Here is a 24,443-nt window from a genome sequence, read left to right as displayed (position 1 = left end):
AAAATTTAGGTTTGACTTGCAGCCTGAGAATTGACTTACAGACCAGAAAAAAACCAAAATGGAACAAAAACGGCCTGTTATGGGATTAATCGGTTTTCAATGCACTGTAGGTCAATGGAGACTTGACCTACAGACTTTTTGACTTGAGAACCGCCTTTCAATACGGATTAAGTTCTCAAGTCAAGACCCCACTGTAATGTTGTTGCATGCAGTCTTTATTTGTTAAATTCCAAGAAAAATACTTTCAAGCACAAATATTTTTTACTTCTGGTGACAGAAACAGGGAGGAAAAGGTAGCATTTCTAACACGGACTACAGTACTAATCATGAGGTGAAGTAACCCACAAAATTAAAACACAAGGCCAGGTGCATAAAAATCAATGAGTTTTTAAAAATTAAATTGATTTAAATTTAATTTTTAATTTAAATCATCAAAAAATCTGATTTTTAAAATTAAAATTGTGATTTAAATCAAATCTACCCTGACACAGCATATTTATACTTGGTTCATCCTCAGCACATTTACTCAAAAGTTCCATTAACTGCCCATATAACAAATGCCTTCAGGATTTCACTCCTGAGGAAACCTGGAACAAGTTGTCATAAGTAACTGCTAGTAGTTTGGATAGGTTCATTACGGAATCAAGGCTTAAATACACTGGCTGAAATAATCTTCCACAATTGCACCAAAAGCATAACTTTTGACAGCAAGTAGTATTTGCTCTGCATCAGGATTTTGGCCACTACAGTACAGTATTTCATATTCCTAGTACTTCAGGCGCTTTGGAAGGACTATTGTCTTGGGTTGTTTATTGCTGAGAAACTTTACAGCTGTTGTACTTAGATTAATTCTGTGATTGCAATCCTACAGGCACATACCTGGAAGGAAGCTCCATGGAACTCAGTGAGACTTGCTTTTGCATTGACATGTATAGAGATGCACTGCATGTTGTTATGGCAGTGCAAAATCTTTCACAAATTTATTATTATTTTATATTTGCATTTTTATATGAACCACATGTTTATCTATCTCATCCTGTTGGCAAAACTAAAAGGAAAAAAATAATTTTTTCACAGTGTGAAGTTCCATGGATTGTAATCCACTTCTTCAAACACAAGGAACACAAACAATGGGCAAAATCCTATTAAGGATATAGATTACAAAGTAACAATGTTTCATTATGAGAGGTGGGATGAGAGCATCGGCTCTTGTCGAAGTGCCGTCTCTCAGTAAGTTGTCTAAAGAAATACAGACCACTCTGCCACCAACCCCTCCCAGAATGGTAGACCAGGGGATACCTGGGAGTTGGAGATGAATCTACGGGGTCTGAATGTGTCTACACAGACAGGTCAGGATTTGGCGGGAAGGGGCGAGCAGGGGCGGTCTGTAGTTGAGGCGGGGATGGGGGATATAAATGTGGGGTGCGACAATATACAGGGGGGTTGGGAACTTATCTGGGTAGAAGACCCATGGACTGGGAAATAGGAAAAGATCAAATACCCAGAGAAGAAGCTGACTACCACCATCGCAGAGGGCTTCTCCAATGTCCATCATATTGGGGAGAGTCAGAGGTGAGGGAGTGGAGGAAACAACTGAGAGAGGAACGAGAGGCGGTAACCAGAGAAGCTGAAGAACGCCGGACATGGCGGGCCAAAGAGGCATGGAGGATGAGGTACCTCCAGGACCATGGGGAACTTCTGAGGGAGAAGGAAACCCAGTATGGGGAGATGAGTGAGAAGACGAGACCTTACCGTTACTGAACAATGAAGTAACGGAAGGGGACGTTCCTGAATACGACCCGTTTGTTCCAGGACCTTGGGAAGTCAAATCATTAAATCCTTTTGATTCCGAAATGTGGTTGCCCTTGCGGGGCCCGTTGGCCTTGCAAGAGAAGTTACCGAAAGATACTTTTAAAGAAGTTTTGCCGTTGTCAACAGAAATAAATACCAGTTTGGACTTTGTTTTAAAACCAGCTCCTGATTTATTTGAGAAAAAGTTGGAGGCTCATAGTGAACCCTCACATTCATTAACATAGAAATGTAGACTTTGTCTAGGGGGGGCGGGGTAAAAATCTAATAAAAGTAAAGTAAAGTAAGTGATAATCAAGCTGCTAATTACTTGAAGCCGCAAGTCCTATCCAGAAGATAAGCTGTACGCAAGGTTGTGCAGTTTGCACAAAAATTATGAACAGTTGAAAAAAATAAAAGTACAAGTCGTAAAGTCCGGTGATACTTTAAAAATCTCCTTGTAAGACACCGCATGGACACCAAGAGAGTCTTCTTTAGGGGCAGTGGCACACCATTGCACACCATGGCATAACTACAGAAAAGATCCTCTTTCTCCAAGTACCCATCAATCTGATTTGGTAGAAGCACTTGAAGCAGCCATGCATGGAAAGAGCAAATCAGTGAGATAACATATTTCCAGTTCATTTAAGATTTCAAGATTAATACTTATACTTTCAACTAGGCTAGGAAATGGACTGGAAGCAGATGGAAGAACACCAATGTGATGGGATTATATCTCCCAACCCCAGGACACAATATTGTTGCTCTCCTCTAAATCGGCTGTATTTCCGAGATCATCTCAAAAGCTACTCTACATACGCAACAGTACAATAATCTAGACTATGTCTAGATGGGCGGCATATAAATGCAATAAATAAATAAATAAATAAAATAATCCAATCAGATGTTAGCAGACCATAAGACCAATGTGTGCCAAGAGAATCTCTCTTTGTCCATATTAAGACTTCTGGTCACTTGGGCCTAGCCCAACAGCGACGTCTGCTTGGGCACGTCGTGAGAATGGCTGACAGCTGGATTAAAAAAAATCTCCTATATGGAGAATTAGTGCAGGGAAATCGCCCCAGAGGGAGACCCCAGCTGCGATACAAGGATATCTGCAAGCGGGATCTGAAGGCCCGAGGAATGGGCCTCAACAGATGGGAAACCCTGTCATCTGAGCGCTCAGCCTGGAGGCAGGCATTGCATCATGGCCTCTCCCATTTTGAAGAGACCCTTGTCCAGCAGGCCAAGGTAAAGAGGAAGTCACAAAAGCAGCAAAATCAGGGAGCTGGACTGGGGACAGATTGTATTTGTCTTCAATGTGAAAGGGATTGTCACTCTCAAATTGGCTTTCTCAGCCACACTAGACGCTGTTCCGAGTCCTCCACACAGAGCATGTTACCATAGTCTCTAGAGACTGAAGGATGCCTAATCTAAAGTCACTTGGGCCATCTTGCACCTCAAGATACAAGCCTGGATTGAAGAACATCCACAAACCTGAACACCACATCCTTTGGGGTGAGAGCAATGCCCTCCAGAGCAGGCTGAACATAATTAACCAGTGAGAGGAACTGTCCATTACAGTACAGCCACCTGTCTGCTACAGACAGACTTCAAAGGCACACCTTATTTGTGAGTCCAACAACTACTGTACTGACATTACAATTTTTAAATAAACACAAATCTATAACAATTATCATTACTTTAGATTCAATCACTAAAATAATACATTATATCAAAAATGTCAAATAAGAAACAAAGAAACTTATCAAACAAATAGGGGAAATAGGAAACAGAAGATTCTCAGTCATCCAGGTGAGATTATCTGGAAGGTGAGTCATGGCAACTGTACTTCTTTCCTATTAGGTTGAAACATTTCACTACTCATCCAAGTAGCTTCTTCAGTCTGAGGAGAGTTCTATTTTATTTGTACGATCAACAGATCAGATGTGAGTCTGAGGAGAGTTGGTAGGAGACCCCTGATATATCCTCCAGGTTGTTTTCACTTTCCCCTGGTCTGAATCGGCTCCTTAGAAGGACAAAGAATTGGGGGGGGGGGAGTGAAAATCCCTTCTGCAGTCCTGCTCCACCACGGGTTGTTAATAGTGGTCTTTCTGGTGGGTGTGGTCCTGATTTTTCTGGGGATGGATGAAAGGGCAGCATGATAAATAGAAGACCAACTATCTCCTCTTTAAAAGACAATCTAACAATCTAGTACTTTTAAAAAGCTGTCCCAGAGAAAAGCAGCTCCATACATTCCTTCTGGGATCACACTGTCTTACATCAATACACTCACATCAGTGTGCATCATTAACTTGAAAGAAAACTCTGTACAGTGGTGCCTTGCTAGACGATGATAATCCCTTCCACTGAAATTGCTGTTTAGAGAAATCATTGTCTAGTGAAAAGCATTTCCCCATTTGAATGCACTGAAACCTGTTTAATGCGTTCCAATGGGGAAGAATCGTTGTCAAGCGAAGATCGGCCATAGGAAAGCCACTTTGCGAACCGCTGATCAGCTGTTTAAATCGCTGTCTTGCGAAGCTTAGGTCCCAAAAACACCTGTTTTGTGAGCACGGAGGGAGCTGTCAAAATCGTCGTCTAGTGAAAATCGGTTTACGAAGTAGGGACCAAACATTGTCCAGCGAAATTCCCCCCATAGGAATCACTGTTTTGCGAATCACTATAGCCATCGCAAAAAGCCAATGTCTAGCGAAAAAACTGTCATGCAGGGTAACTGTCTAGCGAGGCACCACTGTATGGTATTCTCCACCAGTAGATTATCTAAACCTTAGGCTATAACCCAGAAATAATAATAACTTCCTTTCTCAACATTTTGAACCATATGTCATACTGAAGTCCCCTGAGGTTAATAATTAAAACCTTCTTAACAACCACCAACTTGTTCTTCAACAGACACTATTCTTATTCAGGCATTGTTTCCATTTTAATTTTGCTAGACAAATGGCAAGATAGAGGAATTTATCTTAAAACCTTTGTGCTGACAAGAGATAAAGGGAAAAAAACAGTAACTAAGGGCAAGCAAGAAGAACAAAGTACTGTAGAATTGAACAAAAAAAAACCAAATTAAAGCAGAAAATGGGAGCTTGAGGGAGAAGTCCTGACATGACCTCACAGAAGTGGGATACAACTAACAAGGAATAAGCCAAAGCTTAAAAGACTAAATATATCTATTTTTGGTATTTGTGTACATGTTGAATTAGAATACAGGTGAGCAGGTTTGATAATGACTTAAAATTTTCAGGACACTTAAAGGAAAAATGGACAAAGAATTCTCAAAGGATGCCTCCAAACTGAACAGACATTAAAATGGCATGTGTTTTTGTCATGCGTGTGTGGTGAAGTACAGTGTAGCAATTCCCCCCTCCCAATTTCCAGTCTACACAAATTGGATGAGAGCTAGTAATAACTGACCCAAGAAAGAGATCTTAGGGCTGTGTTGGATGCCTCCGTGGAAAAATGTATTCATTCAGTGCCAATATGAAACAGGCAAGCTGCAATGATATACAGCCTCGTCTTATTGCTCTGTCTACCCCCATGTTGTCTGCTCAGCAACTCTTCAGGGTTTCAGACAGAATTTCCTACCCTATCTTGAGATCCCCGAGTGGTTTCTCAACCAAGTACTAGCCATATCACTAAGAGGGATGGATATAACAATGGCTAATAATCTATTGTGAGATTGAAACCACCCTTTTAATACTCTCCACAGATCTAGTTGTCACACAAGTACAACACAAATATGCACAAAACATGCTTTACCCGTCCTACCTAAAGATGCCAGGGACTGGTTTAGGGCCTTTTGCATGCAAAGCAAGTGACTGCTACTGAGCTACAGCCCTTCGACTCTCTTAATTCTGAGCAATTCCATCAAATCTTTTCATCATTTCTACTACAGTAGGATGGAGCAGAAAGTCACTGGTAGAGAAACAATGGGGGGGGGGCAACAAGATGGTGGCCTACAAACAATAACACAATCTCATATGGTTTGCGCATAGCAAACCAAAAACTGAACTAGTGTAGTGTAGTCGATAGTGTCGAACTAGGACTCAGAAGACCTGGAGTCAAATTCCTGTTTGGCCATTCAGACCCACTGCGGAGTAGCAATTGTAACACTACTCCATGAACACCTCATATAACTTGAAAATCCTATCAAGGTTCCGCAAACCAGAAACAATTTTTTGGTTGTTTGTTTCACTTTTATACCACCCTTCTAGCCAATGGCCACTTTGGGCAGTTTGCAAGACAAAACATACAACAAGCATAGCTAAACACCGATGTCAGCAGAGCAACCAGTGTGCCTGACCAACCTTACTGACAGGTATGTGTCCAGGCACAGTCAGGTCACACATACTTGCTTCTGCGCCAAGTTTCATGCCCAGGTGCAACCGCCAGCCAGAGCACAGAAAGAGTTCTGATTCCTGTCCTCTGAAGATGCTGGCCACAGAGGCTGGTGAAATGTTAGGAAGAAGGAAAACCTTAAGAACACGACCAAACAACCTGGAAAACCCACAACAACCATTACAAAATCTGTTTGTGCAATTTCCCTTGGATTTGGAAGCCTCCAGTCTCTTTTAGTCTAGATCGAAGAGCCCCATGAATATGAAGCAGAGCCTTATTGGTACTGGGGTAATTAAATGGTGGTTTAGCAAGAGCAGTTGCTAACGGTATCTTCATAAGCCTTCCAGTAGTTTCCTAAAACTGGCTGACTAGATCAGCGGCTTAGGCAGAGGTCGGGAGTTCGATTCCCCGCCGTGCCTCCTCCTGGGCGTAGAGCTAGCCTCTGTGGCCTTGGGCAAGCTGCAGAGTCCCCCCCCCCGGGGGGGGCACATTATAAAAAAAGGAATGGTAAATCACTTGCGAGTCCTGTCTCTCTAGAAAGTCCTGAAAAGGGTCGCCCTAACTCAGAGTTAACTTGACGGCACAAGATTATTCTAAGTTTTCCCGACTCCTTCCTCCTCTTTTCTTTCCCTCGTTCACAGAGCTAGAGGGAGGGGGGGGTGTCTTTCCGTCCAGCTCGATCCCGTGCCAAGTTATTCCCAAGGAAAGCACCGGCTGGAAAAAAAAAAAGAAGGCCACCCGCAATCGACCATCAACACAGGAACGGATGAACCATTCCTCTTTCCGGCGATGTTTCTAGGGAACCACTTCGAAACAGCCACGAGGAACAGAACTCAGGCCTGAACAAGGGTTCTCTCTCTTTCTCTCTCGCTCTTTCTCTCTCTCTCAGCCCCAGGGAGGCAGCGGTGCTCGGAGCGAGCGGGTGATCGGGTCACAGTAACATGAGAGCCTCTCCAGCCTCTCTACGTAAAAGGCCCCGGCCTGACCTCCGCAGTCCCACAATGCACTGCTGCTTCCCCGTGGCTGCATTTCAGCCCTCCTAGTTCTTCGGGACTCTCGGCATATCCCACAAGGCATTGTTTCCTATCCCGTCCGGCCTTTCCACCCCCCCTCCCCGCCTTACCTCAGTCTCCCAGCATGCACTCTGCTCATGGGGAGGAGGGGGGGTCGCGTGGCCACTCCCTTTAGCGCCCGCCCATTCCCCCTGATTCCCCTAGAATTCCGTGCGCGCGCGCCTCCTCCTCTTTCCCCCCCTCCCCTCAGTCACCCCCTCCTCCGGAGCCGCAAAATGGCGGACACAATGAGCTGAAGCCGCTGTTGCCTCAGCTTCCTTAACCACAGCTTAGACCGCACCCGCCTGAAGGCATAGCCGGCCGGTGCCGCCTTGTTCGCTCGCCCGCCCGCCGGGCGTCCCGTTTCTTCGGTCTCAGGGCAGCCTCGGCCTCCTTCCCGGGTTTTTCCTTTCCCGGCGCTCAGGCCCCGCCGGCTCCCTTCCCTCCCTGCCTCCCTCCCTCCCTGGCGGCGGCATGAAGCTGACGGACAACGTGCTGCGGAGCTTCCGCGTGGCGAAGGTGTTCCGCGAGAACTCGGACAAGATCAACTGTTTCGACTTCAGCCCCAATGGCGAGACCGTTATCTCGAGCAGCGACGACGACTCCATCGTGCTCTACGACTGCCAGGAGGGCAAGTGAGTCAGGGCGAGAGGAGGGGGAGGCCCGGCCCGGCCCGCCGTGGAGGGAAAGCCTTGGGTGGAGGGAGCAGGGCTGCGGGCGTCCTTCCTTGTGGGGGGTGAAGAGCGACCCCCTCAGGTCGAGTTTTAAAGAAGAACCCCTGGGCATCGCGATGGATGGGTGGGTGGCCGAGTGGATGGTGGGCGTTTGGGCTACTAGGGCCCTTAAGGACACGAAGCACCCTGGTTGCTTTGCCCTTCAAAAAGCCGATGTTTGAGGGAGAATGGGAGCCGTCTTTTTCTCGCCCCGAGGAAAAGCAGGCCCCGCGATTTACAAAGAAGAAGAAGAAAAAACAGTGTTAAGCTATTTGAAGGGGGTGTGTGGAACCACCGGGGTTCTTTTGGCATTTTAATTACAAACAAATAACGTCTTGTTTTCACATGGTATTATAACTGGTTGTGTGGTCCCTGGCCCATCTAAACGTTTGCTTTGAGTTTACACATGTACAAAAATGTCTGGAAGTGTTCAGTAGTTTGTGTACTCCATTTTCAAACTGACACAACTCTTGGATAACTTTCTTCCCCCTTCCCCAATATTTGATTTATCTATAATACTGTATGGCTGTGTACTTCAAATCACATCTCTGTAGTTAGGACTATCATTGGACAGTAATGTGCCCAGCATTGAGAGAAACAATGGTGATAGCAAATCACATTCAAGAGCTGTTACTACAGGAATAACTTCTGTTTGATTAAAATATCTTTTTTGGAGGTGTTCTGAGGAGGAGAAACTGGTTGGATGGAGGACCATGCTTTGTTTCATCCTCTCCCATTTTGCAGTCTTTATCTCTTTTTGAAAGGAAGGAAAAGAAAGACCCACGGTATGAGGTGGAAGGAGAGTTTTGGAGAAGCAAATTTTCAAGGTTAAGCTGGCAGGATTTTAGGATGCTAGGACATTAGATGCGGGCTTGCACTCTCCAAGCATATTTTAAAAGTAATCTAAAAATCTTTTGATGGTATAGCACTGATTTTTGCAAAGGGCTCCAGAGCCAAACAAATTGGTGGGGAGCACATGTGTGCTGTGTGTTGGCTTCTCGGGGTTGCAAATGAACCAGGTATTGCAAAAGCCTAATAAGGCTGTAGTGATTTCCTTCCAGAAGAAACGAAACTTAATACAGTATCACTCCCCTGGGACTCTTGATGATTTGGAGAAATGCACATAGTATTATGGGACTAAGAAATCTTTGAGTGTGAAGGGCTGTATGTAAATTGAAGGGAAGAGAGAGAAGCCGCATGTCCAATAGATTGGGTTTTCATTGGAGTAAGTTTGAATCAGCCATAGAAAGGAGTCTGATAAATTTGTCAATAAGTGATGACAATAAGCTGTGATTCCATAAATTGCTAACTAGCTATTCTTTGTAATACAGTGGTGCCCCACATAACGAACGATTTGTTTAACGACGAATCAGCATAGCGATGAGGTTTTTGCGATCACAAAAGCGATCACATAACAATGTTTTCAATGGCTAAAAATCGCTTTGCAATGATTGGTAAGCGTTTCGCTTACCGATTTTCGCATAGTGATGTTTAAGGAACAGCTGATTGGCGGTTCCAAAATGGCCGCCGGGAAAAAAAGCCGCCCGCAGCGTTTTCGCGCCCTTTCCTCGCTTACCGTACAGTGAAAATGGCGGCCGCATGGAGGATTTTCGCTTTAAGGTGAGTTTTTTCCCCATAGGAACGCATTAAACATGTTTTAATGCGTTCCTGTGGGGTTTTTTGCCCTGCATAGCGACAAACCCGTATAGTGATGATATTTGGGAACGGATTATCGTCGCTATGCGGGGCACCACTGTACTGTGAACAAATAAGAATGAAATTGTATCTGTGACTATTGCAGACACCTCCCCTGAATTTCACATGGCCTACATCTGAAAGTGAAATGATTTGATAGTTGTAAATATTGTTGTAAATGTAGTGTGCTTTTCTTTAGTATATATAAATTAAAAGAGGTGTAATTATAAAATTTTATTTTCATTTTACTTAGTCTCTTTTGTCAGGGAGCAACTTTAACTTTTTAGAAAGATAAAGGACCTGCCGGATTAACAATAGGCTAGCTGAAGTTAGACTAAATTCAAATTCTTACTGGTTTATAAACTCATATTCTGGCATTTTTTGTAACATTATTTCTCCCATTCCTTTCTTGAATGTTCATTGGCCAAGCCAATAGTAATTCCTTACCTTTTCACTGGGAATGAGGTTGGTGTTTAGCTATAACTGTGGCTGATCTTGGTTTACAATAAAATGGCAACACTTGGCCTATTGACCACATTTTGCCCCTAGTCCAGTTTATTTGACTCTTGGACAGCTTTGCCTAAAAGCAAATAAACAAAAAAAGGTGCAGTTACTTCTTCCAACCTTGATTCACTTGAAATAGATGTCCACAAAATCAAAATTGGACTTCTTGTTTTTTCTGTCACACTTGTTCTTGAATGTTTAATAGGTTTTGTCCATGTTCTGTTTATCTTTGGTCTAATGATGCTCTCCAACACCTCATTTAAAGACATAACACTATAGAGTTTATAATCAGGTCATCTATCTTTGGCTAATGTGCTTGTGAATACTTTAGAGGAGACTAAATGAGAGAAAGACTTTTTCTTTCTAGATGTAGTTACTTAGTAATTATGTAACTTCCATCCCCCAACCTGTTTCACAGTACAGTGGTGCCTCGTATTATGACGTTAATTCGTTCCAGCGAAATCGCTGTAAACCGAAAATGTCATAATGTGAAAATAAAAAAACCATTGAAATGCATTAAAACCCGTTTAATGCATTCCAGTGGGCTAAAAACTCATCGTCCAGCAAAGATCCTCCATAGGGTGGCCATTTTCGGTGGCTGTCTTGCGAGGAATCCGTCCCAGAAAGCAGCAGGGAGCCATTTTATTTACCCAGCGGCCATTTTGAAACCGCCGATCAGCTGTAGGAAAATTGTCATTTTGCAAAGAATCGGTTCCCGAAGCAGGGAACCGATCATCGCAAAGCAAAAAAAGCCTATTCAGACTGTCGTTTTGCGATTGCAAAAGCGTCGTCGTAATGCGGGGCAAGACTGTATAGCGTTGATTTTCCTTAATTTCAAGTTTATCAAACACTGTATCCTGCCATTATAGTGTAGTATTACCAGAGAGTGGGCTTGTTTTGATATAATGCTAAACTGCCGTTTAATGTTTGTAGGAGTATGCCTTGGGCTTTTGAACAACTTCTCCCTTCTCCAAGAAGAAGATAATATAATGTTACATTCTTATTGCATGTGTAGTGCCCCATAACCTATAAGATTTACTATTTAGAAGGATGAGTTTTGATGTACAAGATCCAAGTTAGGATAATTGCTCAGGAGTAACATTCTTAGGTGGGACATGGCAGCACTGCGGGTTAAACTGCAGAAGCCTCTGTGCTGCAAGGTCGGAAGACCAGCAGTCATAAGATCAAATCCTGCGACGGATTGAGCTCCTGTCGCTTGTCCCAGCTCCTACCAACCTAGCAGTTCGAAAACATGTAAAAATGCAAGTAGATAAATAGGTACCACCACGGTGGGAAAGTAACTGTGTTCTGTGTCTAGTCGCGCTGGCCTCATGACCACAGAAACTCTTCGGACAAACGCTGACTCTATGCCTTGGAAACGGGGATGAGCATCGCCCCCTAGAGTCGGACACGACCGGACTAAATATCAAGGGGAACCTTTAACATTCTTAGTCAACTTGCAGCAGAGACACTGCAAAACATATTGAAAATGTCCTTGAGTATTTAAGGCAGATTAGCCTGAAATAAACTACTGCTTACAGTAGTTTCAGAGAGCAGAAGCTTTACATATAAATTTTCCAACTAAGGACTCATAAAACACTCATAGCCAAATATTTTTGTTGCTCAGTTTAACTCAGTGTGTCCCTGTGTTAGAAGATTTCAGGTGATCGTGCTTTTCCATGTGCTGGGCTTTGGTCCAGACAGAATTAGCACTGAGTTCTTTTGCTGCTTTTGTCTGGAGTCAAATCAGATAAGAGTAAGTACCACATTAGCTGCTACAGGTGAGGAAAATTTTGTTGCACTGAAAATTTAGATCTAAGGCTAAAAAATTGGAGGCATTCTAGGATTGTTTTCTACTGTAGGAAACAATTGAACATGTAAATACAGTGGTGCCTCGCTTAACGAGTGCCCCGTTTAACGATGAATCCCCATAGCGATTTGTTTTTGCGATCGCATTGCGATGTTTTCAATGGCTAAAAATCGCTTTGCGATGATTGGTAAGCGTTTCGCTTACCTTTTTCGCATTGTGATGTTTAAAAAACAGCTGATTGGCGGTTCCAAAATGGCCGCCCGCTGTGTTTTTGCGCCCTTTCCTCGCTTACCGGGCAGCGAAAATGGCAGCTGGATGGAGGATTTTCACATAACAGTGAGTTTTAAGCCCATAGGAATGCATTGAACGGGGTTTAATGCATTCCTATGGGCTTTTTCGTTCCGTATAGCGACAATTTTTCTGGGACGGATTATCGTTGCTATGCGGGGCACCACTGTATTGTAGAATCAGTGTCTTGGGTGACTTGCAACACCTTATCCGCAATCCTGTTGCTTAGGATAGTAAGTCACACTTAGAATTAGACCCATTGAATCAGTGGAACTGATAGGCGAGTTGACTCACCAAATTCCCACTGATTTAATTGGCCTACTCTAGTTGAGGTTTACTATACTAAGCAAAATGGTTTCAGCCTTTGTCTGCAGTTACAAAAGTAACACGAATTCTGAGAAGCTATGATAATGCAAGAAATGTGTTCTTGCTCAGGGTAAAGCAGAGATTGTAATTTGCTCATAGTATAAGATCTGTGGAAGAAACATGTCATGGTTCCAGTTAGTGGAAGTGTGATGAGTGTGTAATTTTGTTGATATGGACAACAAGTGCTGATCCTAACTTTGCTAACCTTATGTTCTCATAAATGCCTTTGATTTTTGCCCGTTGCTAAAATGAAGTGTACCTGCAATTCCACATATCTTCTAAGAAGATTCAAGTATAATTATGGATAGTTTTGTTAGTTGTGAGCAATTATTAGGCATTTTAAAATGTAATGGTATAACCTAGGATTTAATTATTATTTGATACTATAAATTAACTTTTCTGATAATGAAAGAAAAAATCTTATAGAGGAATTGTATTCTTTGAATTATAGTATGTGATTACTTTTTAAAAATATTGATATTGCTGAGGAGAATTCATACATATCCAAGCAAATATAAATGTTTTTAATGTTCTTTCTGACAGACCAAAGAGGACATTATATAGTAAAAAATATGGAGTGGATCTCATCAGATACACACATGCTGCCAACACTGTGGTGTACAGTTCTAATAAAATAGATGGTAAGTAGCTTATTCATTGCCCCTTATCTTGGTCTGAACAGGGGTTGGAATAGATAAACACTGAAGATGTAGTGAAACTGGTTTAAGATCAGGGTGGGCAGCGTTAACAGGTCCAGGGGCATGTTTTCTGTTCCTCTATGACTGTGACCTCAGCACTGCCATGGCTGCAGGAACACACTGGTTAAATACTTGCTTTGAATGTGTTGTTGAAATTCAGTTGTGTGTTTTTGCGGTAATGGTCAACCCTGTTTTAGATGGCAAATTCATGTTTTCATGTTGTTGGGGTCAAATATTTAAAGCATTCAAAAGAGTTCCACAGCTAGCTTTAGACTTTACAGTAAAACAGGGTGACGTTCAGCCGTACACCAATGATTTGATTATCCCTTCACTGTGGTACTTGCTAATTTTCCTGCATTCCCTTTATTTTAGTTGTGCTTATCCCTAAAAATGTTTATTTTTAAGTACTGTATATACCATAAGGATATATAATTATAATAAATAAGAATTATAAATAAATATAATAAATTAATCTGTGTAAAAAGCCACCATAGTTTCTCTTTCATTCAGACTGTTATAACAAACTTTTAAGAAGTTATCTAGATGTAATATGTTGAAGAAATTTTCTTTATTGGATTGCTTTATGTTGGTTACATTGATACATGTTGAGGCTCTTGAGTTTGTTTTGAGAAAAAGCAGTGGTCCTGACAGACATTTATGAATGTCAGTTTTAAAAGTTACTATGTATTTTATTTCTCAGTTCCTCTTGTCCATCCTTCACATGCTCTTCTTCCCACTCCTGTAATAATATCCAGTTCTGCAGTTATCCTATTTGTGCTTTTCTGCTTGTTCCATAGACTGAACAGTTCACTTTCTGCCCAACATTGTTCTCAGCCCTTGAGATGCTTTCCCCACTGTCCCATCATTCCCATTATACAACTGGGAAGCCCCATTTTCTTGCTTGTCAGCCATGTAGTGGAGAATTGCTAGTTTTTGACCTAGGAAGCTCTACGGTAATGATTTACTCCTTGACCATGCTTGGGGATTGTGATAATACAACTTATCTGGATTAAAATAGTTTATTTGTCTTTTACTTTGCTAGTTTGCTCTTTGGAATAAGCTCTTGCCAGATTCAGCAGTCATGATCTGAAATAAGGTGTTGAGGTTTTTGAGGTATTCATAAAGATTATTGAAGAGATGGTGTAAACATGCAAAAAGGCCAGTTGGAACTTAGAAAAGTTACCGTATTTTTCGCACCATAAGACGCTCTTTTTCCCCACAAAACGGGTGTGGAAAGTCTGTGCGTCTCATGGAGTGAAGAAAACAGATTATATTTTCCTGTTTTCTTCTCCTAAAAAATTGGTGCGTCTTATGGAAAGGTGCGTCTTATGGAGCGAAAAATACGGTACATGTCACAGCAAGTTAGGGTTTCTGGGTTCTTCTTTGTGAACATCATGCTGTTGCATGCTGTCTGGTTGTTGCTGCTTGCAGTGGAAACAGTCAGCAATGACTAAAGTACATTATGTACTGTACACACTTTATGAATATTTCAGTTTTTCCTATAACTGGTTGTGCTGAAATAATTGATATTACAGTGGAGATATGTCAAACGCGTGAACTTTTAAGACATTCTCCCTTAAAATTTAGTTTCTATGCTTTAGTGGACGCCATCCCATTTGCCAGGATTGCATAATGTAAAGCCCAATTTTTGCCCCCTCTCCAGCTCTATTTGTACCCTAGGAAGTTTCTGCAGACAATATTCCTGCATTTTGGGGGACAGAAGTTGAACTGTTGATGGTGCAAGGCATTTATAATGTCTCTCTCTTCTCTTCTGGATTTAGAACTGTATGGTGAGATTGGTTTCGCTTTATACATCCCTCTCCTAAATCAAGAATTATAGACTAGAATCCTGCAGACTTGTACATTTGTATGAGGGCAGTCAAGCAAACTGTTTTCTCAGCTGCACATTGCATACTAAGTCTTTCCTAGCTAAGTCGTCATTCATACAAGGAACCTGGAAAATGCAGAAAAGCACTTCTATGAATCGTATTAAGTACATGCAAGACTGAACTGGATTTTAGCTCAGCAGTGGAATTGTACAACTAAGGGTCAGACTAGGCATGGCAGGTCGATACCCATTAACCAAAGTTATGGATGATCCAGGGTCATAATCAAGACGTTATTTATTTATTTATTTATTTATTTATTTATTTATTTGATTATTTATTTATTTATTTATTTATTTATTTATTTATTTATTTATTTATTTATTTATTTATTTATTTATTTATTTATTTATTTATTTATTGTATTTATACCCCGCCTATCTAGTCATTTCGACCACTCTAGGCGGCTTACAACATAAAGCATAACAAGTTCAAGAAAAATTTATAACAAATTAATTAATTAAATGATTCTGTAAGATGGGAAAAATACAAAATAAATCAAATAGAGAAAAAAAGACTTGTAGGAGAGTGGTCAGTTGCCTTTTCTTAGTAATATAGTTATGTTTGAATTCTCTTCCCCACCCAAACTGCCTGCCATGTGGCTGCTGCTAGACTCCTAAAACATGCGAGGTTCATGGTGTATGTCTGGTTTTGTCACTTAGTAAACTTAACAAAGCAACTTGTAGTTTGCTAGCATAGGGCAGTCCTGCAACAAACCTCATATAGCCTTGTCGCAGTATAAAAGCACAAGCAATGTGAGTTTTGATACATATCTTCGAAGAAATCATTCAAATTATTGTGTTATGGAGCAAATACAAGTATGATGGTTGTTGTGGGTTGTTGTGGGTTTTCGGGCTCTTTGGCTGTGTTCTGAAGGTTGTTCTTCCTAACGTTTCGCCAGTCTCTGTGGCCGGCATCTTCAGAGTATAATGCTTCATGTTGTAGGTTGTACAGTCTAATTTGATGAGGGGCATGAGGGATGTACTTTGTCTACATTTATTTGAGAGCATAGGAAAGACAGAGAGTTATCTGGAAGTTGAGTCATGGCAACTGGACTTCTTTCTTATTAGTTGAAGGACCAAACCCACCAGAAAGACCATGTTAACAGCCCTTGACAATTGGTGGAAAAGGACTGCAGAAATGGGATTTTCACTCGCCCACTCCCCATCCTTTGTCCATCTAATGAGCCTATACAGAGCAGGGGGAAGTAAAACCAACATGGAGGATATCAGGGGTCTCCTACCTACTCTCCTCAGACTGAAGAAGCTACTTTCAACCTAACAAGAAAGAAGTCGATTTGCCATCACTCAGCTTCCAGATAACCTCACCCGGATGACTAAGAATCTCCACAGATAGACAGGAGAGCTGTCTTTTCTAGCTGAGGTTTACCACAATTTATGTGTATGAATTATTTTAGTGCTTCTGAATTTCTTCATGGGACTAGTGCTGCCAATGCCATCATTGATGAAGAATTCTGCAAGTTTCAAGCCTGCTTTTCCGAGCATACATTGCCTGATTCCAGGCTGAGGTAGTAGTTTGTACAGTTTGAGGGTCTATGATACCACCCGGTACAGGAGATAACTGTACAGGCCACTGCCTTGCCTGTGACAGAGCTTTAACAGCTAAAAGAAGTTGCTGCCTGCGTTTGTTCAGTCCTCAGCCACTGTTATTACTTGGTGAAACCAGCAGTTTGTCTGTTTTTTTAAGTGTCAGGTTCTGAAGTAATTGTTTGGTAGCTTGTCAGACTATCCTGTCAATCATATTAGGCTGCAAAATAGTTCTGAAAATATGCTTCCTGATCTCTGAATGATCATACAGAATAATCGAATGTGGATTCCCTGGAAAACTCCTATGTAAATTATATCCATGTAACTGAAAGTCTGCAGAACATGTGGGCTTCTAGTCCTAATTTGGATATTTTTTTAGCTGTTTGTTTGGAAGAAGAAATATATTTTAACTTCTTTTCAGCCTCTGAGGCAGCCTTTTTCAACCTGGTGTGCACCATATGTATTGGATTGCTTCCCCCGACATTTTCAGGTTATAAGTGATAGTGTAGAACATCTACCAGCTTTGGAAAGTTGCTCCGAGGAAAGCCACACTTCATCTATTAAGCTAACTGACTGACTTATACATTTGCGTTTATGAATATCTCTTAGTAAAATGTGAATGGGGAATATATAATTGACCAGACACTGAGGTGTATCTCTCATTATCCTGTCCAGTGGCTTGTACTGGCTGGGGCACATGCACCATGAATTTAAAGAACATTTGAATTGTAACACATTCCCAACTCTGAAGTAAAAACCCAAAAACATAATTTTACAAGGCATATGATGATACATCTGTGACTTGCTTGTTCCCCCCCCCCCCTTACAGATAGGTCTTCAAAAATTAAGGGTTAAAATGCAACAATAAAACATAATTTATCTTAATGCTCTATTTTGTATTTGTATGTACAGCTTTTGACAGTTTTTCCTCTCTTTTTTGTCATTCTTTTTAAATCAAGGATAATGTTAGTGGTCAGTATCCCAGAATTTCCACCTTTTTCAGCAGTTGTTGAACTGGAGAACGTTTGCATTCTGAGGTTAACAGGGCTGCAGGAGCCTAACATAGCCACTCTGCTGCATACTAGAACTTAGAACAGATGTGCAAATAGAGAATAAAGTTTTTAAGCCTAGCTATTGCAGGATATTATATATGGTGGCTGTAGTTTTTACTCCTTCCTTAAATGTGTTTAAAGAAAAGGAACTGCATTATTAGAATAAATAAGCTGTAGTTGTAACTGGCAGTGCAGGGTTGGCATAATATTGTCTTCCGGTGATTTCTTGCAGATACAATCAGATATCTCTCTCTGCATGACAATAAATACATCAGGTACTTCCCAGGACACAGCAAGAGGTAAGATGACAAGTGCACTGATCTGTACTACAAGGATCAACATAATTTTGGTAGTATGGAAGCAAGATGAAGTAATGCTTGACAAATATCAGCTGTAATAGATTTAGTTGCATTTTTATTTCCCCTGCCTAAAAGTTCTATGGTTTATTGAAGCAGTAGAAACAATATGAAATGATTGCTTTGTCTTTCATATTTATTTCCTTGTTCCAGAGTTGTTGCATTGTCTATGTCTCCAGTGGATGATACTTTTATTTCTGGATCACTTGACAAAACTATAAGACTTTGGGATCTCCGGTCTCCAAATTGTCAGGTAAAATATCCAGTAGTACACTTGAAGTAGCATCGAGGATTGCTTGATATGTGCACAGAATAATTCCTTGCAACATCTTTCCATTTTCTAGGGCCTGATGCATCCTCAAGGGAAGCCCGTGTGCTCATTTGATCCAGAAGGGCTGATTTTTGCAGCTGGAGTCAATTCTGAAATGGTGAAACTTTATGATCTCCGTTCTTTTGATAAGGTACATAATATTCACCTTAGGTTAGGTAGATTAGACTTCTAATTTTGATGCCATCACTGGAGTAGAATCCATATAGACCCAAGATAGAGAATTTTACAAAACAAGTAGTCATACCCAGAGTTAAAACAACTGACCTGCATGTGCTCATGCCTGAGAAAATACCTTGTTGAGTGAGACAAAATCCACAGAGAACAGCATTATTTCTACAAACTGCACCAGCCAGTATGCACTGTCTGGTTCCAGGTCTCAGTTTACCCACACCTCCCTCCAAACGTAGACGCTCTCGGTTTTGTTCTTGAAAAACACTAATAATTCCAAATTTGTAATTGTATTAAAATTGTAATATGTGTAGACTCATGCCTGCTCCCATAAGTGGAGTGACTAAGATAGTTCTTCTGTACTCACTTACTTGACTTTCTTTATTGTAGGGCCCATTTGCTACTTTTAAAATGCAGTATGATCGAACTTGTGAGTGGACTGGGTTGAAGTTCAGCAATGATGGTAAACTTGTTCTTATATTAACTAATGGAGGGTTCATCCGGCTTATTGATGCCTTTAAAGGAGCTGTTCTTCATACATTTACGGTGAGAGTTGCTTTCTTCACTTTTTAGGGAGCTTTTGGTGTTGGACTTTTCTGAGATAGTGGGCGAGATGTGTTGTCCAGTGTAGGTAATATGGTTTTAGAGGCAGCTGGCTCCTCTTTTCTGCATTCTTTGTTCATCTGGATGTGCTATGTTTGGTGAAGGCATGTAGGCTTACAAATTGCTACTTCTGTTGTCCAGTCATAACTGGATGAAAAGCAAGTTTTGAATTTGTATCACTGCACTTTAGACTGAACTAGTAAAATGCATCACCAAGTTAGTGACTGAAATGGAATACAGTGGCCAATATGAGGCGGTGGGTAAAAGCGTAACAGAGCCGCTAAAGTATACAACCCTACTTCATATTGCATTTTGGGATCCTAATGCTCATGTTCTCCCTAATGTGCATAAACTAAATTATCTAACTCACTGAGAGTTTCTCTACATTTCACAACTATCAATATTGGCCACTGTGCTGATAGTCAAGGGAAAGCTGACCTGCCTTATTTCTTGGATTTTTATATTGATCAAAATTGAGAACACTTTCCCCTTTCTGTTTGGTCCTGCTTTTGTCTTAGAATTGGAACTTGGCTACATTCCTAGTTTTAAAAGCTAAATTATTTCATCCAGGGCAGGGATGAATAGCATGCAGCCTTCTGTATGTTGGAGTGCAACTCCCATTGGACCTAGATGGCATGCCAGGGGAGAGGGATTGACAAGAGTTACAGTTCAGTGATACCTGAAGGGCCACACTTGTCGTGTTCCCTTCGCTGATATACCCTTGTTCCACAGCTTGAGCCGTGGCTTGACTTTCCTGTTTTTAGATCCTTATAGGCACTAAATATACCCTGTTTTATAGGGGTACAACAACAGTAAAGCTGTCACGCTGGAGGCTTCATTTACCCCTGATTCGCAGTTTATAATGATCGGTAAGTGCTCCTTCCTTCACCCTGTGAAACTAGGACATCAATTTCCAGGCCATTTCCACATAACTTATAAGCTTGGAAAGGTTTCTACCTTCCAACATGTAGCCTGTATAATTAAATTGTAAACCACCCAGAGAATGCTTTGAGCACTATGGGGCGGTGTGTAAGCAGCACACTTTTTTTTTGTTTCCTGGCCATGCTTGATTGATTCATTGTGTGATGTTTTAAGTGGATATCCCAATTTACCCCTGCTGCTTGGCAAAGAAGAGCTCTTCTGGTGGTTTTTGATACTCATAGTGTTTAATTCCACCTGCAGGATCAGAGGATGGGAAGATCCATGTTTGGAATGGAGAGACTGGAATGAAGGTAGCAGTGCTGGATGGCAAACACACAGGGCCTATAACCTGTTTGCAGTTCAACCCCAAGTTTATGACCTTTGCCAGCGCATGCTCCAATATGGTAAGGAGATCAGTCCTTCTGAAAAAGTGAGGCCATTTGGTTCCTTCATTGATTGACTTTTCCTTTGTAAAGAATATCAACTAGATGTTGTCAACTTTGAATAGTAATTATCTTTCTCAGAAACTGCCAATGATTTTAGTGTATGAAGTGCTGAGAGACAATCCAAACTATTGAATTGTTTTAAATCTCTTTGGTGTTAGTAATTTAACAGCTAGCTGTATACCCATGAGGCCAGATTATTAATTCACAATGCCTTTTTATGCTGAGATACCTTACTTAAATCATCAATATTGAAGTAGTGGCAGATAGGGAGGCAGAGCAAGGGTAGAGATGCATTTATATCTCAGCCCATATTGTATAGAGATATACTATTTTGAAATTTGAAAGCTGCAACAAAATAATTAAAAACTGGAATGCTGTTGATTGGTGCTTTAGTGACGAGGATATGTTTAGTCAAGAAACAAAAGTCCTTAATGTCAAGTTTTGTGGTGATTTCTTTCTCTTTCTCTTTCTCTTTCTTTTCTTTTCTTTCTTTTTCTTTCTTTCTTTTATTGTCAATATATTTTTATACTGTTCTGTTTTATTTTGTAAGCCGCCCCGAGTAGACATGGTCTAGAGGGGCGGGGTAAAAATCAAATAAATAAATAAATAAATCTGTCAAAATGCTATGCAGTGACCATTCTAAGTCAACCCAGTCTAAACAAAACTTCTCAATGTCTGACAGTTGAAGATTCTGTATTTATTTCAAGACCTGGTAATTGTTTGAAATCAGTGGGTGGCAGAAGTTTTTAAACTCATACTTACTAGCTTTTTCCCCCACAGGCCTTTTGGTTACCAACTATAGATGATTAGTTCCTCATTCAGTTTCCGCTGGGAAGTTTTTATGCTGTACCGACAGCAGCGCATTTCTGAAGACTACAGTGAAAGTATTGGGATTGCATCGTTCTGACGGAATGTTCCTAACTAACACAATCTACATATGTTTTGCTTGATGCATTTCCTCACCAGGATTTTTGATTGTTCAGTATCAGATCTGGAAACCTGAATGTGATATCTGCAAGTATCTCAGCTGTAGCAAATAATCCAAATTGAACTCATGTTAGCATCTGTCCTCTGGAATATATTCTGGTTGAATTTTACCACAGCTATTACATACTGACGCTTTAGTCCCTTTTACTTGTAACTTCCTGGTTTATCACTTTGGATGCTGTGCTTGCCTAAAAGTGGACTTTCTAGTATGTTCTCTGCAGTTCGAAATATCAACAGTATCTTAAGCTGTGCACTTTTAAGGAAGTGTTTCTTTGTGTTACAAACAGCTTTGTGCCATAATCAAATAACCACCCAGTTCCTGAGAGAAGTTTCTAAGGATGCTCAACCCTGTACATATGGAAAGTCCTGATACAACAATGGAATGTTAACTTCCCCAAGATTTGTGCCCTCATCCATCGGCAGTACTGGGACATGCAACCACTTGGGACAGTCTGGTGGAGAATCTTAAGCAATACAGGAGCTGTTCAGTTGGAAAATGCTCCCTGATTGACTGAATGGAGATGCACTCCTTTTCCTCCTTCCTTCAGTGTAATATCAGCTGACTCTGTAAATATGGGGGTGGGGAGGGTGGAGGGGGGCTATTTTTTTACTATTGGCTATTAAAAAGTAATGCTTGGACCAATACAGTACTGTGGAATGAGTCTTGGTTGTGGCCTTTTACTCAGCATTCCAAGTTTTCCTTACATAGGTTGAGTACCTCTTTTTCCACCAGCCCCAGTCTTCAATCATTGTGTTTTGTAATTGTATAAACATTAAGTTAACTTGCTTTTCCCCCATCAAACTAATCCGATGGAACCAGAATTTCCATCTAATGTTCTTGTTCTTTGTTGGCCTGTTAATCTGCTAGTAGATAAATTCAGTGTGATATAGCCCTGCATAGTGGCATCTTTTCCAGGCCAGCAGGAATGGTATGGAACCTCTGCTCTTCCCTTCCAGTTGTTAATATATATACTGCCATTTCCCCTACATTTAGCAAGGCATTTATGTGAGCATTGCTCAGATGGTGTGGGGATGTTTCCTCTGCAGTATTAGTTACAGCTGTGCTATACATTGGCTGAGATCCAGCAGTTACAGTAGCCGCATGCAATACCTAAGGATTTGATGAGTTACCTCCTCTTAAGTTCCACTAATTCTGTTGCCTGCTCGAATTGTGACTTCCTACTGGATTTCAGCTTGTAAGTACAAGCTGAAATCCAGTTTTCTGTATCCTCCAAGGAGCTGTTGTACCTGAACCAGTCTGAGGAATGAAGTGGTTTAAGCATGGGCTAGTGAAACATTTTCTAGCTGTCTGTGTTAAGAGTATTGTGCTCAATTTCTGTACTTTGTGTTCAGCAGTTTGAATCTCCCTGAACTCTAGCTCAGAATTACATCAGCAGCCTTCTTCTGCACTTATTTATACACCTTGCAATGATGGAAATCCAATCAGGTGCAGAAATGAGAATCGGGACATAGCGTACTGAGTTGTATTCTCAGCAATAATGTTTTGTATGGTGCTGCATCAAGTTGCACATTATTTGTTTATGGGGGGGGCTAATTTTTTAAAACTAGCGTCCTACCACTGCTACATTTGCAGCTGTTCTCAGTTTTACGCATTTTCTTAAAAAAAGGTGGAAGCAAGTTTCTCAAAGTCCTTGGGAAATTCAAGCTTGAACCAGTTGTTATGCTGTGTCTTTGTGTCTGGGTTTTGATTTTGGTCAGATCATTTAAACAGCCCCCTGCTTATAAATTTATTCGGATTTAGCTTTTTTATGCATTCTAAGTTGAATTTTTTGAATCTGTATTTGCAGCTTGAGCATAACCTTACAGATACTTTCAGTAATAAATTACAGCATTAAGCACAGCACAGCATTGTTACATAGTCAAATGTTCAATGTATTGTTTCTACATTGTTCCCTCCCCATCTCCCATGATTTGTAATTCTTCACATGGATACAGTACAACCTTGAATCAGTGTAGCAGTCAATTTTCTCAGTTTAGGAAGTGCAGTCATAGTTTCTTGATAGTAAAATTAACAGCTAAATTTATAAGTTTGACTGCCTGCAAAATACTTCAAAGGACATTTGGAGTCTGCCACCTTTTGACAAGTGTTCTCTCATGTCGTGTCAATTACTTCACACATAGGCTTAAACCCTAAATAACTTACCTTGCCTTTAGAAAAGTTGGTTACTGGCCAAAGAAGATTGGGCAGATATGTTCATTATTCTGTTCCTCATGTGTAAAAACAGATGCAATTGGTTCTAGACTTCCCATATATCTTCTGAGAGCTTTTATGGTGTGTGTAGCTGGCTACTTCCTCTTACTCCACTGCATGTGGTTAATTGTCTTTATCTGTACACAGATCCAGCTCCATTCTGGGTGGGGAAAATTGCTAAGTCTCTTGTTACTGCAAACTGCACTTTAACTGGTCAGGTTCATAACGGTATATGACATTAAGGTGTAGTGTGCTGTATGGGAAAGTATTAACTGTTAAAACTACCAGTATGTCCTCAGATTAAACTTCATTGGGTATTTGACTTAAAAATTGGATTTTTATGCATACTTGCAAGGGAGCAACCTACATTAAGCTCATTGAGATTTGCTGCTGAGTAAATTAAATACACATAGAATTGGATTGCTGGGTTATGCATCTCCTTGACTGAATGTGTGTCATATGACATATGAAAAGCTACTTATTGTGGATGTACATAAAAATAAAAGACTTTGTAGAGAAAATATCTTTTAAGAGTGTTAAACTGCGTGCTATCTGCACAGAACAGACTGTGGTGGCAAACACATTGGGCACAGGAAGTGAGAACAACTTTTTTTCTTTTTGTTTCAATCTTTGCTTGCCAAGAATAGGCTCTTAATGAGGT

The 24,443-nt window shown here is 40.9% G+C and overlaps 2 protein-coding genes across 3 annotated transcripts in view; one reads left to right on the top strand and one right to left on the bottom strand.

Annotated features, from left to right (window-relative positions):
* The window catches only part of GLYCTK (glycerate kinase), a 38,699-nt gene extending 31,384 nt beyond the window's left edge, over positions 1-7,315 (bottom strand). Inside the window, exon 1 of one of the 2 annotated variants that reach the window (XM_020803867.3) lies at positions 7,271-7,315. Coding sequence is in view for 1 of the 2 variants with exons in the window: in XM_072989777.2 (XP_072845878.2) it covers positions 6,897-6,899 (3 nt within the window). In the remaining variant the exon portion in view is untranslated. Of the gene's footprint in view, positions 1-6,896; positions 7,013-7,270 lie in introns of those variants that run through there. The other variant, XM_072989777.2, reaches the window with a different exon arrangement.
* A 123-nt stretch (positions 7,316-7,438) lies between these two features.
* WDR82 (WD repeat domain 82) lies at positions 7,439-24,303 on the top strand. The gene is made up of 9 exons (XM_020803870.3): positions 7,439-7,834; positions 13,119-13,216; positions 17,991-18,057; positions 18,268-18,367; positions 18,459-18,575; positions 19,004-19,159; positions 20,016-20,085; positions 20,399-20,541; positions 21,364-24,303. Exons 1-9 carry the CDS (start codon positions 7,674-7,676, stop codon positions 21,391-21,393), a joined length of 942 nt encoding a protein of 313 aa, XP_020659529.2. The 5' UTR covers positions 7,439-7,673; the 3' UTR covers positions 21,394-24,303.
* The last annotated feature ends 140 nt before the right edge of the window (positions 24,304-24,443 follow it).

This window comes from Pogona vitticeps, chromosome 2, assembly GCF_051106095.1.
Source record: "Pogona vitticeps strain Pit_001003342236 chromosome 2, PviZW2.1, whole genome shotgun sequence".
NCBI classification, from domain to species: domain Eukaryota; kingdom Metazoa; phylum Chordata; class Lepidosauria; order Squamata; family Agamidae; genus Pogona; species Pogona vitticeps.
This window is presented reverse-complemented; position numbering and strand designations above follow the sequence as displayed.

Excerpts from the sequence above, each read along its gene's own strand:
- WDR82 (XM_020803870.3), top strand. The coding sequence starts at position 7,674 with ATGAAGCTGACGGACAACGTGCTGCGGAGCTTCCGCGTGGCGAAGGTG. Across the intron at positions 18,368-18,458 it reads TCCGGTCTCCAAATTGTCAG|GGCCTGATGCATCCTCAAGG; the intron begins GTAAAATATCCA and ends TCCATTTTCTAG. Across the intron at positions 19,160-20,015 it reads CTGTTCTTCATACATTTACG|GGGTACAACAACAGTAAAGC; the intron begins GTGAGAGTTGCT and ends CCTGTTTTATAG.